Source organism: Aedes aegypti, chromosome 1, assembly GCF_002204515.2.
Source record: "Aedes aegypti strain LVP_AGWG chromosome 1, AaegL5.0 Primary Assembly, whole genome shotgun sequence".
NCBI lineage: Eukaryota > Metazoa > Arthropoda > Insecta > Diptera > Culicidae > Aedes > Aedes aegypti.
The window spans coordinates 229,221,487-229,235,819 of NC_035107.1; the positions used below are offsets into that span (position 1 = coordinate 229,221,487).

Below are 14,333 nucleotides of genomic sequence, written 5' to 3' on the forward strand. Positions count from 1 at the left end.
TATTCGCATATAGTACATATTTCAATGCTATCCCATGTTTTGACAGATGAACCATGTAATAAGGGTTTGCATGTAGTGGTAAGAGGGAACCAAGCACAAATCTTATCCCTACTACAATCGCAGATTTTGTGACGGAGAAAAGTAATAGTTTAAGGCCGCACGGGACGTCATCATAATCACCCTATTCATTTCAAGAAGCAAATCCCAAGAACCACTCCATATATCGATGCGAAAATGTATCACTATGATTCTATATATGTAGTGCACAACCCGATAAATTTTCAGCTTTATCGGTTCATTAAAACTCGAGATTTGCTTCCACAAAGTTTTGATGATAATTGTTAGAGTGAGACGAAAGATAGGGAAAATAACACGGTCTCCCGTGTCCCCTTAAATTGGTCTCTTTTCTCCCCATCAAGAAGAGTAGTATTCTCGTGCTTACTAGTTACTTGAGTGCTTATTTTTCGATTTTTGCCCTGTGAGCGGTACCACTGTGCGACGGTGCAGGAGGTTCATTTGCGATACTCTGCCACCGATAGCGCCGCCAACAGTTTCGCTTGTCGCACACTTTAAGGGCCAGGCCGCCATCATCCATCGGACCACACCGACCACTTGTGGCTCAGGGGACCGTAAAGTGCAAGATGACCCGGGCGGGCGTTTGTTCTGACTGTTAAACTTGTTAAAAGACTGGAAATTACACACATTTCGGGTTGTTTATGGGTTTGCTCCTCGGAAAGGACAATAGACCATGGCGGAGTTGCGCGCCAGACTCCAGCGCCTGGTCCAAATTGCTGTCATCGATATGCGCGCCGCCGTTCGTTAAGAAGGGAGCAGCGCACTTTTGGGGTCTCTAAAGAAGCCGCTTTTTCGCAGGTTGGCTGTCTGAAGTGCGGAGAACCACACATCTTCCAATTATACAAATGCGTCCGGCGGTTGAGCCGCCTGGGATTGTCCTTTTTTGCGCGTTTGCCTTCGGATCGGATGAGCAGAATTTGTTCCCAATTTAAGTCATAATACAATGCATAATTTGTTGCAGGACCGTTATCGGAGCAAACCGATCTTCGTATAAATTTCCTTTGAGTTTATTTTAGCCTTTTTCATTTTTCTGGCATTACGTCCAGACTGAGATGAAGCGTGTTTTAATTCATAATGTTCTATAACCACTTTCACAAATTCAAAGAAAGATTTCTTTGCCAATAGATCATGTTTTCATCTGTAAATCTAGCGGAAAGGTCGAAATTTCTCGATGTCCGGGGAAAATGAAACATTACAATAATTTTCGACAAATTGCAATTTTGGGCTTCATGTCAATCATGTAAAAATCGGCAAAATTGTTACCTTGACTTTCTTAGCTTAGCTTAGCTTAGACTGACTACACATATCAATGGTTGCTATTCCGTGATTGACCGAAGTCAGTGAAAATGCACAAAGAATCAACTAGAAGTTCAGCTGGGATTGCCCATAATCTTCTTCAGTGTGCATAATTCAGTGCCTCTATTTATACAAGGTCAATAACGGCGCCGGCCACGTCCTTGCAGTCAGGTGGGATTTAGGGAAGGAATGTTAGTGTGTAACCTTTGCTATTTGGAGACCGTGTTTGCCTCTGCATCTCCACAAAGGTTACTGGGAGGGATGTTTGTTAATGGCGAGGATCGTTGGGTCACAGGATTCACTTTGATAAGTGATTAGACCATGATAAATAGTTATTTGTCAAATATAAATATGCTTCTATGAAAATATAATATTTTCATTTGATATGAACAATTTCTATGTAGAGGAAAATTATGCCGACACTTGAGGTGACGAACCATTCAAAGTTTGTTGAACAAATACCTAAATGTAACATTCCTACAGCTGTCAGGACGAAAGCATGTGTTATTATATTGTACTTATTTGAAAAGAAACAAAAAACTCGATTGGCTGGAACATCATAGAACACTCTTATTCTTATGCCGACACTTACAGTGGTGAACCATCCAAAGTTTGTTGAATAAAGTGACCTATCGCAAGTCTACACTTGTAGTGTCGAACCACTCAATGTTTTTTTTAATTACAAAAATAAAGGTAAAAAAGGGGTGTTCTGAAAATAAAAAAATGTTAAACATAAATAATTAATAAATCAGAGTTTGTGTCGACACTCACAGTGACGAACCATTCATAGTTTGTTGAAAAATCATATTTACGTCCCACCATTGTAACGATCAAATGTGCAGTCATACATATTTTATAGATTAGAAATAGTAGCATGAAACGAGCTCACCAATTGATCCGTCATCCTTGACTGAGCAGCAACAATCCACTTTCAGCTTAACTCGTTTGCTCGGCTATATAAAAGCACTCAGAGAAGGGAAAACAACTGACGACTGCTCCGGCTTTCTTGACGCACTGCACATATGTTTGACCCTGCCCTCGTCACTCGCCCCCGCAGAAGCAAGCGTCAAAGTCGAAAGATCAAACGGAACTAACCGATCACGGCACTTATTCACTTTACTCGACCGACGCGCGACATGTTTGATCCTGCCTTCGTCACTCCAAAATTGATACCTTGACTTTCTATTGACAAACATCCAAGAAGATTTCTACGTTAATGAAAGTATTGCACCCTTGTGGAAAAATGAAGCATTTAATACAGCACTGGAATACTCTTTATTTATTCATAATAACTGCAGACCCACAGTGTGCGAATATGAGGATATCTATGAATACGATAATGCAAATTATGAAAACATAAAAAATAGAATAAACTTAATTAACTGGCAATCACTGATCAGAGAAGAAAATAATGTCGAAAAAGCTGTTGATATATTTAACAGTTTACTAATGGAAATTATTCGTGAAGAGGTACCTCTGAAAAGGAAAAAACTTTTTGGTAATTCAAAAAATCCCATCTGGTTCAATAGAAATATCAGGAATTTAAACAATCGAAAGCAAAAGGCTCACAAAATTTATAAAAAGCATGGAAGTGATGATAATATGCAGAAATACCTGGACTTATGTGAACAGTTGAACATTGCTATAAATTCTGCACTTGAAGAGTATAATAGAAAAATTGAGAGCGATATAAAGTCATCCCCAAGAAGTTTCTTTATTTATACTAAAACAAAATTAAAATCAAACAATCTACCATCAAAAATGCAACTTGACGATAAAGACGCTAACAACCCGGAAAAAATTTGCCACCTCTTTTCAACGTTTTTCCAAGAAATCTATACGACATTTTCAGAAGAGGATCGGGACCTTAATTATTTTTCATTCTTCCCTGCCCCCTCAAATGACATTAGTGTGCACCAGATAAGTGTACAAGACATTTTATCAGGCTTGAAAGGATTGGATGCCACAAAAAGTGCAGGACCTGATGAAATCTCTCCAGTATTTATGAAGAAGCTTGCTGTTGAATCAACATCTCCTTTGATTTGGCTGTTCAATATGTCACTAATATCCGGCTAATTTCCTAGAATCTAGAAGAAATCATTCTTAGTACCTATTTACAAATCAGGGAAGAAAATTGATATTCGTAATTATCGTGGAATTGCTATAATTTCCTGTATTCCGAAGCTCTTTGAATCCATTGTTAATAGAAAATTGTTTGGGCAATTAAGGAACATAATTACAAATGCACAACATGGATTTTTAAAGGCCGTTCCACTTCTACAAATTTACTAGAATTCACCAATTATACTTTGAATGCTATGGACAATGGTAGCTATGTAGAGGCTCTATATACTGATTTCAGCAAAGCATTTGACCGCATTGACATCTCTATGTTACTCTTCAAGTTAGAAAAAATAGGAGAAAGTCCTCGAAGTTATCTCTGCAATAATCCCCGAAAAAGTTCCCTGAGGAACGCTTGCAAAAATTCTCGGAGACATTCCAACAAACATTTTTCTGGAGAAATCTATAGATAAGAATTTTCTGAAGGTATCAACTCTCTCAGAAACTCCTGGCGAAATCGCCAGAGGAATCCATGTAGAAATATATCTGAATTCCTGGCGTATTTCTGGAGCCCTGTCAGACCGGTCTAGAAAATCTGGTAGTGAACACAAGTTCTTCCTTGGGGAATTTCTGGAATAACCGCTAGTAGAATCCCTGGAGAAATCACTGTATGGATTACGGTACAGATTATCTCGGAGGATTTTCTAGTAAACAAAATAAAAGAAGTCCAGCAGTTCTTCGAGGAAGCTCTAGAGGTTTACCTGGAAGATTTTCCTTAGATTTACTGGAGTCCTGTTTGGACTGATCCCAAAATTTCAATTTCTATTACAAATTATATTTCATCAGCAATAAAATGGTTTTTGCTTTAGATAAAACATATTATTCACCCCTATTTTTGTTTACGGCGTATCCAACTTTCGATCGAATCCTATTCGTTCGAATCCACGGCCCACTTGATTTTGCTGGCGCAAACGGGAATACAAAATGGTTTTCGATCGAAAGAGCATTTCCCCTTGGGCCCTATTTTATAAGTCGAGTCGATCAAAAACGACTCGACTGGAGTCACTGTCGACCAAAAATGTTACTCGACTCGGCTCTGTCACTCGAGTTTATCGACAGTTGTCACTCTATGTGACTGGATTACTATGGGAGTCGATGAGTGACATCTGAAATATGCATGTCTACTTTGATCGACAGTGATTACAGACGAGTCACTTGAATCTGCTCGATTTACAAAATAGACCCCAAGGGGCTGATTATGACGAATGATGCCGATTCCTTATATTTTTTTTCTAATTTGACCGTAACGGAAATTTTGATTCAAGTATGATAATAAAAGTTTACGGAACAAGTTGCAGAACGATGATTTATACAGCAAGAGTCATAAATTTATCCTAAGAGGCTTGCCGAGTAGGATAATTACGACGAGTGCTGTAAAAATCGAAAAAAATAATTTCACCGCTATTCACTATAATTTTTTGCAAGCATTGCTGGTGGAACCCTGGAATATTTTTCTCTGTAAAAAATTCGGATGGAACTTTTTTTGAATTTCTGTCAAAATTTCGACTGCTGTTCTAGGCATATTTGTCCTGTGATCCATAAGGTTCATGTAGAATATGGGATAAGTAGGCGTAGAAGCGCAGGAATCTTAAGGAAAATTTCAAAAACGAGTTCCTCAATTATACTCAATAAGATGACAAAATCCATAGATATATTGACACAAATATCTAAGAAAACCCTATAAATTGTACTTACACCAAATAAATCTATTAATTCTACCGAGAAATCCACCAGAGTTTCTTCCATGATTATTTGGATTCTTCGAAATTCTTAAAGCGCAATTTATGGCCAGATTTTTCTTGCAAAAATCCCAGACGAAGAACTAGATAATCACCTGGCACATTTTCAAAATATTTCTACGTGGTAAATTGACGATTTATTTTGAGAATTCATAAACCCATTAATGAAATCTTGGGGAAATAATTACTGGACAAAATTCTTAAAATAATCAAGAATTACTATCTAAATGCCTTAAAAAATACTCGAAGAATTCGTCGAAGAAACTAGGGAAATTTTCTGAATAAAGCTTTAATAATTTAAGGTGAAGATGAATCGAAGCCAAACCTCAAATTCTCAAGAGCACAAATCTAGAGAACCGAACATCCGTCTGAGCTGAAAACTCAATCGATTGATCACCACCAGCTAGTGACCAGTCGAATTTTCAGCTCAAACGGCTGTTTGGTTCTCCAGATTTGTGCTCTTGAAAATTTGAGGTTTGGCTTCGATTCATCTTCACCTTAAGGAGGAATAGAAGTACCTGGTAAAATTACTAATGAAACTCTTGGAAGAATTACTGCGAGATGAATTCCTGGAATCAGATTTTTTTCCAGAAACACTGAAATAATTGCTAAAAAAATCATTGATAGAATTTATAAGACAACTTCTGAAGAAATCACTGGTAAAATTTCGAGACGAGTTATAGAAGTTACTTTCACATGTTGCTTTTCACTAAGATATCTTTCCAAGAAAAATATAATGATAATCAAAACACGGTTCATTTTTCACCCCTATGGACCAATGCACGAGTTCACTATTTGACGTTTTAGCGGTGCCATGTTATTTACGTGACCATGGAAACCAGAGAATTCGGCACCGCTCTAACGTCAAATTAGTGAACTCGTGCAACGGTCCATGGATATGCAAATTTTGGTTCAACGAGCTTTTAAAATAACCGTGCTTATTCTGCGCGGCGTGTGAGTCGAGACGACTCGCTCTCACCGCAAGTGACGTGAGACGACTAATGTTAGGGGCCTATTTTGTAAATCGATCAGATTCATGTGACTCGTCTATATTCATTGTCGATCAAAGTAAGCATGCATATTTCAGATGTCACCCGTCGACTCCCATAGTAATCCAGTCACATAGAGTGATAACCAAGGTATCTAGAAGGGAGGTACTTCAATGTGTCAGAGTGTTGAATTCGCCATTTTGAAATACCAGGTGACAGCTGGCGAGTTTGTTTTGGTTTGAAGGTGCTAACTCGAGACGTACCTCTAAACATTTTTCACAGCCACACTCCATCTCGTTTCGTACGGCTTTTCATTTCACTAGTCATAGAAGTATAATGTAGCATCCTAGTAGCTTTTCCTCGCTTTAATCAACAAAACACTTGCATTTTACGTCCTCTAAAACACACGAAGAAGGTAAACGTTACTCAGAAGTGTGGGAGAAGATTTTCACTTACCGGTAGGATTTGTTTTCTGTGGTAAACAATCCCTAACATTCCCATAGAAACGATACATGAAAACATACTCGCCAGCTAGCTAGCTCGCCGGCTGTCACTTTCACCTCCCCTGTAGCTGACCTCACTTCGCACCCACTGACTGCTTAGATCACTGAACCTCCCTTCAATCAATCTTGGTGATAACTGTCGAAAAACTCGAGTGACAGATCTGAGACGAGCACATTTTTCGGTCGACAGTGACTCTAGTCGAGTCATTTTTATCGACTCGACTTATAAAATAGACCCCTTAATCAAATGAGAGCGAGTCGACAATTGTCACCTCATTCGACTCGTGTCATCTCACACGCCGCGCAGAATAGGCACGAACATGAAAGTGAGGAACGAAAACGCTGTTCAGAATTTATGCAACATTTGATTATCACTTTATACAGCATATAATTTTGTTCAACAGCCACAGCTGTTGTTAAGCACTAGTTCAGCAGACATGTTTATTAACCGCCCAAAATTGTTTCTTGGGATATTTGTATAAAAAACGACTGCTTCATTATTTCTCAATAGTAGAACGACATGCACTAAACAAAGGACACGGGTATACCACAAAAAATCAAAGAAAACTGGTCGCAGTGGTTCATCCCGAACAGAAACAGAAAAAAATGTCTAGTTAACTCTAAAAAAATAAACCATACTTGTCAATGTACCACAGCATCTGCATTTATTACCGAGTTCAACAATTATCCCCCGGAATGACCATCGGAGGCCTCCACATCGAGTGTCGCATTCCGAAAGAGTACTTGGGCGCAGCCGTTCCCGGTTTCATCTCCATCAATCCGTACCGATTGGGGCCCGGTTTGGGACATTTATCTCCCATAATCGGATAGGCCAACCTCATCGTGTAGCGCGGATTCCGCTTGTGCGTTAGGTTCCGGTCCAGACCGCCATACGCACTTGGGCCAGGTCCTTCCAGGGCGTAAGGCTGCTTGGTACGGTTTCGCATGCTGTAGATCGGGTTGCGATTCTTGTACACGTTCAGTTCATACGAATACTTATCCGGACCGGGGACGACATCGCGGGAGGTTTCTTTGAGGCGCATTCCAAAGGAATACGCTGGAAGACGATTTCCCTTCATGGACGGCACTTTGTCGTTGTTGTGAGCTCCCGGCCCCGGAGTGTTGTCCGGCTCTGTTCGGGTGGAGTGGAAAATGAACGGGTTTCGAAAGCTGATAGTGGTTATCTTGTATACTTACTGAACAATGAGAAACGTCTCGCCAGTGAATAGGTCGGATTGTTGGGACGTCCAACGCGGGTCATTTTGCCGGGATCGTACTGAGCCGGACCAGGTCCAAGGGAATCGTACCGGGTGATCGGTCTACTCCGCATGCTGAACATTGGTTTCCGATCCTTGCGGACGTCATGCTCTGGATAACCAACTGTTGGGGGAAGACCGTATCCTGCTGGTCCAGGTCCTGAATGAAGGAAGGGAAGGCTTTTGATGACGCAACTCAATTGGTGAACATCACTTACCAATTCTTGACATCTGATACATTTTTTTTATGATTTTCTTGGTGGATTTTGTGAGTAGAACTTTAAATTTTGCGTCCTTTCCTCGGGGCCGAAAAGATTTTAATGACAAAGATTATTTTGAGATGGCCTTCTTCGATAGTCTCCTTTAGAAGTGAAGGTTGCTTTGATTTTCTGGAGTAGTGTTTGATCTTTTTTGCGTGTCGCTTGCTCTGGTGGAGCCGGGGGCTTAGGGACCAAATGTCAGAGAACATAACGTCGCAAGTAGTAAAATTTAAAATAACAGCGATTTGGAATTATTTTTCAGATTTTTTTACATCGTGGTCAATGAATTATGCGTTTGACGATTAGCGGTAGCCTCGAAATTCTTCATGTTAAGAGCCAACAAGGTGAAAAACTCATTCTACTACACAGTAACCTCAATTTACGAACTAGATCCGGGGTGCATAAATTGAATTGGTTCGTAAATTGAAACAGTGCGTAAAATGAGGGAGCTTAGTTCGTGAAACGTTTTGCCTTTTGGAATCTACTACATATTATAAATATGTATATATTAGGCATTTTGAGAAATTATGCGCATTTAGTATCAGCAACATATTGTTGATATATTTGGTTCTGAATAAATGGTTATCAATTCTGGCAAAGTTTTCGATGTTATTGAACTTTGTAATTCACTGTTAAAATTTATGAACATTTGTGATGGATACCGGCAATATTTTATCATTTTATTTTAATTTAAATTTAAATTATCTTAATGATATATCGTCTTGTTAGAACCTTTGTAGGGGTATGTGGCGGGACCATCATCATCGTCATCACCTAGAAAATGTTGGCAGTAGTGAAAAAACAGGTTTTGCAGTAGATGCGTTTATTTACGTGTGAACACTACCAAATGCGGGAAATGAATGATTTAAAAGTTTGACGTTCGTCCAAGGGGTGGATCACTTGTTCAGTGCACATCTAATGTACATCGATTTGCATCAAATGCATTTTTTCGATAAATTCATCAACTTAGCCCTGAACCATACCATTGTATCGTACTATAGCAACGCGTCATTGTTTGTTTTGGAAGTTTCAATGTTTTACTCTACACTCATTTTCTTTAATTAATCACAAATTTTATTTGTTTCAGATCAAAATCAAGATGTAGCTTTGAAGCAAGAAAATATATTAAATAATTAAGCCTGATAAGTGCTGTTTGTAGACCTTTCAGTCATTAGGCATCTGGTTTTCTAAGGACTTCAATAACGATCCAAACATATGTTAGATGCACAGCGGGAAAATGATGATTGACTGCAGGAGTACATTGTTTCCAACTCAGAATTAATTGGAACAGTCGGAATTTACTTCCCGATAAACCTTATGTCTTTGGCTTACTGGGGGCTAATAGAAATCCGCATCTATTCTTAAATCAAGGATATCAGAATAAAACAAATATAACAATCTTTGCCTTAATAACTTGTTTTATTTCCTTTAATGTAGGACAAGGATCCTGGCTTTAGGAAAGGAACTATAAGCTCTTAAGTTTGGTATTCTTCTCCTTCAAGTATCTTTTGCAGAATGAATATTTCTTCATCTGAGCATTGAATCACTGCACCGTTTTGATTAAATTATGGGGCACGAGTGTAGGTAAAGGGGTTGAATAGTGTATGGGTCGTAAAATAACAGATCTGTCTTCAGAATCACAACTCTCACTTTAAAATTTGTTTCTGGGTACTTTAGCACTGCGCGGTTTAACATACAGACTAATGGGAGATAACGGTACTGAATATTAAACTCTAAGGTCATTAACGGATAGAGGATTAGGAATATATTTATTCCACATAGGAGAGTAAATATGCTAATATCCGATGCTCCATTGAATCCGAAGATTGCCAGCAGCTGGTAAGAAGCGTCCATTCCGCAGCCGGTAAAGTGTAAGGTTTTCGTAGTTTCCCTCACTACGGGTCCTAAGCGGGTCAGTCCTTTGTCAATCAGATCGAAGAATTTCATAATCGGTTACGACATGAAGTATACATACATGTAGTAATTTTTTGGGTGAGCATCTGCTTTTCTTCAGCTTGTGGAATAGTAGTTTACGTAACAAGTTGCAGAATGACGATTTTTACAGCACGAGTCGTACATTTGTCCAACGAGGCTTGCCGAGTTGGATAACTACGACGAGTGCTGTAAAAATCGAGTTCGGAAACGAGTTGCGTACAACTTTTTTTGCAATTTCGTAGAACACCACTGGAGGGTATCAGAAATCACATCTGGATGCTTGCACCATCATTTTGCAATTTCTGAAAATAGTTGGGTAATGATTCATTACGCAACTCAAAACAGTTGCGTAATGAGAAAGCGTTGCGTAATGAATCATTACAGCACTGGTTTCAGTTGCGTAATGACAATTCCCGCACTGCTTACTTCAGTGCAGGAAAGTAGGCCGTTTCATGACAGATTGGAGTGATGAAAAACAGCCTATTACGATGAGAAATAGCAAAAAATGAGTTTGACGTACAGACTAGGATAGCAAATAAACATTGGAGCATGCCATGAAATGCGAATTTATTGAGTGTGCATTTAAATGCATTTGAATGCATGAAATAATTCAAATTCATTGATCATTGCATGAATTTTTAGATTCTGGTGAAATTGTTCATTTGTTAGATACAATTTACACACTCACTAACACTAGTAGGCGTAGGCATTGAAAGCTGTGACGTTTTAAAATGATTCAAAGCAGTGAGATTGATTTTATCAAAACTTGTTTATTTTCGGGTACGTTTTCACTTCTACATGTCGGTATTTAGCTCATAATTGGCCAAAATATTCATCGTAATGAGGATGATAAATCTTAAACATGGCGTACTATTAGTACCTCGCGTATCTGCAGGAGTAGAATAGATCCCTTTGTGTGGTCCTTAGCCTTCTGTCCAGCAACGCCTATCCCTACCTACTCGCTGTACTTGCGGGGTTCGAGCAACTTTAGGGAAGATTGGGTAACCAACCCCGGTGGGAGCTCTGGTCGTATGTTGACAGGAAAGAAGGAGTTTGCTTCTGCAAACCTGGAGCGTCTGTACTTGTTGTACTGTCTGTACTGCTGGGAGCGGCTCACAACAGCGTCTGTTACCCATGGCAGGGGCGGCTGATCACCGTCCGAGTACCAAGAATCAGATCTGTTTCCGTTGGTAGATTCAGGTCGTAGTCACTGAAGCAATCCTCCGGTGGCGTTGCGAGTCTTCTAGCAATGTTCGAACTGCTTTCCCGAGTTTGATGATGATGGTGATGACTAAAACAAAATGACGTGTCAGAGTTTGATCATCTAAAACAAATCGAATTTCAAATTAAACACTTACCAGGGATGAGTTGTGGACAAGTCACTTGATTATTGATGGAAATTCTAATAACTATGTATAAAGGTTTTGCCAAAACCAGTTTTCTTTATGTGATAATAAATGTTCGCAGAAAGAAAAATCAAAACAGAAACGAAAAACTTTGGTATCGAAGCAACTGTCAAACTGTTATGCATGTGTATGTGTGAGGTGTGAAAATATTCACTGTGCAAAAATTTTTTGCACAGTAGTCTAATAAGGTGCAAAACGCTCAATATCAGATGCATCAGAAGTGATCCACCCCTTGCGTTCGTCACTTCCAAAACAGATTAACAGAGCAACCCTTTTCTTTGCTACCAATCACCATGGTTGCTGTTTCTTGCATTCTAACAACATCGTCAACACTCCTCCTCAAGAAATAGCAACTTATTCTAACTCCTCCTGAATAGTACTCTCCTTAATCATATTCATAAATGTTCTATGCGTTTACATTTGCGTTCATCAAACGATACAACTGTCCCTCTTTCACTCCGGTTACGATTGTTTGTCCGTTTCTCAAAATTCGACACTCGTTCCTAGTGAACAACACTTCGAAACCTTTTCGAACGATTGCCTGTACAGACATTAAATTCACAGACAGTCCTTCTACAACTAAGACTCTTTCCATCCTAATCGAAACCGCTTTACCTGTTACTACTCAAGACTTCCATTTCCTTTTCCCCGATGTGCTTTGAAAATAAAACTTTTCCATCCGCTAGTATCACTTTCTGCTGCTCCACTTCTTCGCTTCGATCCAAGTTGGCCACCTTTCCCGTCATGTGTTCCGATGCTCCAGAATCTAAAAACCACGCTTCTTCCGCTGAAGCTTGAATAGCAGCAAAGCAAATATGTCCAGATTCTTCCTTTGCTGATTTAGCCGACACGTTTTCTCTTCCCGTTCCATTGGACAACGATGATTCTCCTCGCAGTTTCCTGAGCAACTCGCAGTCCCGCATCAAATGGTGTTGACTACCGCACGCAAAACACAATCGTTTTTGATCAACGTCGCCCGCATAGAAAAATACAATTTGGCCTTCAGTCCAAACGGTTAGTTTCCTGTAACTGATAGTGTTAATGTATCACAAACGGTTGTTTGTATGTTGAACAATATCAAACATGAAGTCTACCACAATATGAAGCCATTAGAATAGTCCATGCCAAATAGTTACATTATATTACATTGTCCAGATATTTTTAAACAATATTGCAGTGCTGACTAGTGAGAAACTGTTACAACATAAATCAACAATTTGTGTAACAGTTTGTATTTTACTATATATCACTTTTATTTAACAGTTTGGAAAACTGTTGACTGCATTGTACGCATAAAAAATTTAACTCAGTCACAGGCACTGGAACATAAAAACAAAGAAAGAGCTGATTTTTTCACACAACTTTTCGAAAGTAATGGAAACAATACAAATGGAATAAAACTTAAAGAAAAACTAAGAGAGAAGATGTTCATATGTTGCGGTCGAAATAATTTTCTATCACTGCACAAAATAGTGAGGATATCTCTGGTAGTTTTTTTGCGTGTATGTTGTACTAGCCCGTATGGTAGATCAAAATATTGTTGGAAAAAAGAAAAATAAAACGTTCCACCTCATTTCCAAATGAAACCGTCGAAAAAAAAACATTGTTAATCTTAATTATAACCAGTTTTATGTAAATTTGATAGTGGTAGAATAGCAGAGCCTCGATGGTAAGTTATATTTTGATCAAATTGGCCATTAAAGTAATATAAAAACAGTAATTTGTTCCGACAGAATTGCGGTGTGGAGATGGCGAACAACCTGAACAAAACGGCTATTACATTGGCTGCTACAAATCCAATCGATCTCGACGCCGCTGATCATTATTCGGCTGTGGATGAAAACAGTAGATTCCAGGAGGTTCGACCCAGGAGAGATCCGGAAGCATCGACCGGCGTCGTGACAGTTCTCTCGGAAAACAACGGCAATCCTTCATGCACCCAAATGTAAGTTTCGGAACGTTTGTTACAAATTTCAAATTTCTAACGATTCCTTCACGTTCCAGTTTCCAACAAAGTGGATTATTAACAGTCCGATGCCATGTTCGCAGACCGAGTATAAATGGATGGGGCTTATCTTTGAGGCTTAGCTCTGTCTCGAGAACGAAAATCACCGGCAGAAGGCCCACCGAAGCAGGAGTGTGATGAGTGCATTGGCATAATTAGAAGAAAAATTAAACTAGTTATTCTAATTTTTAAATTTCCGTTACAACATAAAATTTGTAATTGATTGTAATACATTGTCTATCATTACATTTCCAATATAATTTATATACAATAAAACAATAAATACGTGTTTTTTCAATACATTCTTATTGTACAAGCATACAAGCACAGTACAGCACAGGGTAAAAATACCATGTCGCACAATAAACCAATCATTACACAAACATTCTTTATTTAATTCCAGCCATATAGTTTCACTATTTTGAAACTGTCTCCCCTACAGTTAATTGGTCAAAAAATGGATAGTATGTCTACCAAATGGCGAATAGTCAACGAAAAATTTTGTTCGCAAAAATCGACGTTTTTTTATGGTTACATAACTTAACCGCCTATTCCCCACATTGTAAATTATCCATTTACCGTTTCCCAGACTGTCAAAACAGTTTGCGGTAGTGTTGGTTTATTGTTAATTTGGATGTTATACGAAACAGGATAGATATTGTCGTTAGTGGTTGTGGATAGTTCGGGAAATAGTGCCAGTACGGTTCTGGTTTATGCGGGCGCTTCGATTCTTTCGCGTAGCTTTCGC

At 38.9% G+C, this 14,333-nt stretch overlaps 1 protein-coding gene across 1 annotated transcript; it reads right to left on the reverse strand.

The window, feature by feature from the left end:
• Positions 1–7,362: 7,362 nt before the first annotated feature.
• Positions 7,363–8,363, reverse strand: LOC5578272 (outer dense fiber protein 3). Its single transcript, XM_001663750.2, has 3 exons — positions 8,198–8,363; positions 7,921–8,139; positions 7,363–7,855 (listed from the first exon to the last, which is right to left on the reverse strand). Exons 1-3 carry the CDS (start codon positions 8,217–8,219, stop codon positions 7,401–7,403), a joined length of 696 nt encoding a protein of 231 aa, XP_001663800.2. The 5' UTR covers positions 8,220–8,363; the 3' UTR covers positions 7,363–7,400.
• Between the last annotated feature and the right edge of the window lie 5,970 nt (positions 8,364–14,333).

Excerpts from the sequence above, each read along its gene's own strand:
- LOC5578272 (XM_001663750.2), bottom strand. The coding sequence starts at position 8,219 with ATGTATCAGATGTCAAGAATTG. Across the intron at positions 8,140-8,197 it reads GTATCAGATGTCAAGAATTG|GACCTGGACCAGCAGGATAC; the intron begins GTAAGTGATGTT and ends TCCTTCATTCAG. Across the intron at positions 7,856-7,920 it reads GAGACGTTTCTCATTGTTCA|AGCCGGACAACACTCCGGGG; the intron begins GTAAGTATACAA and ends CCACCCGAACAG.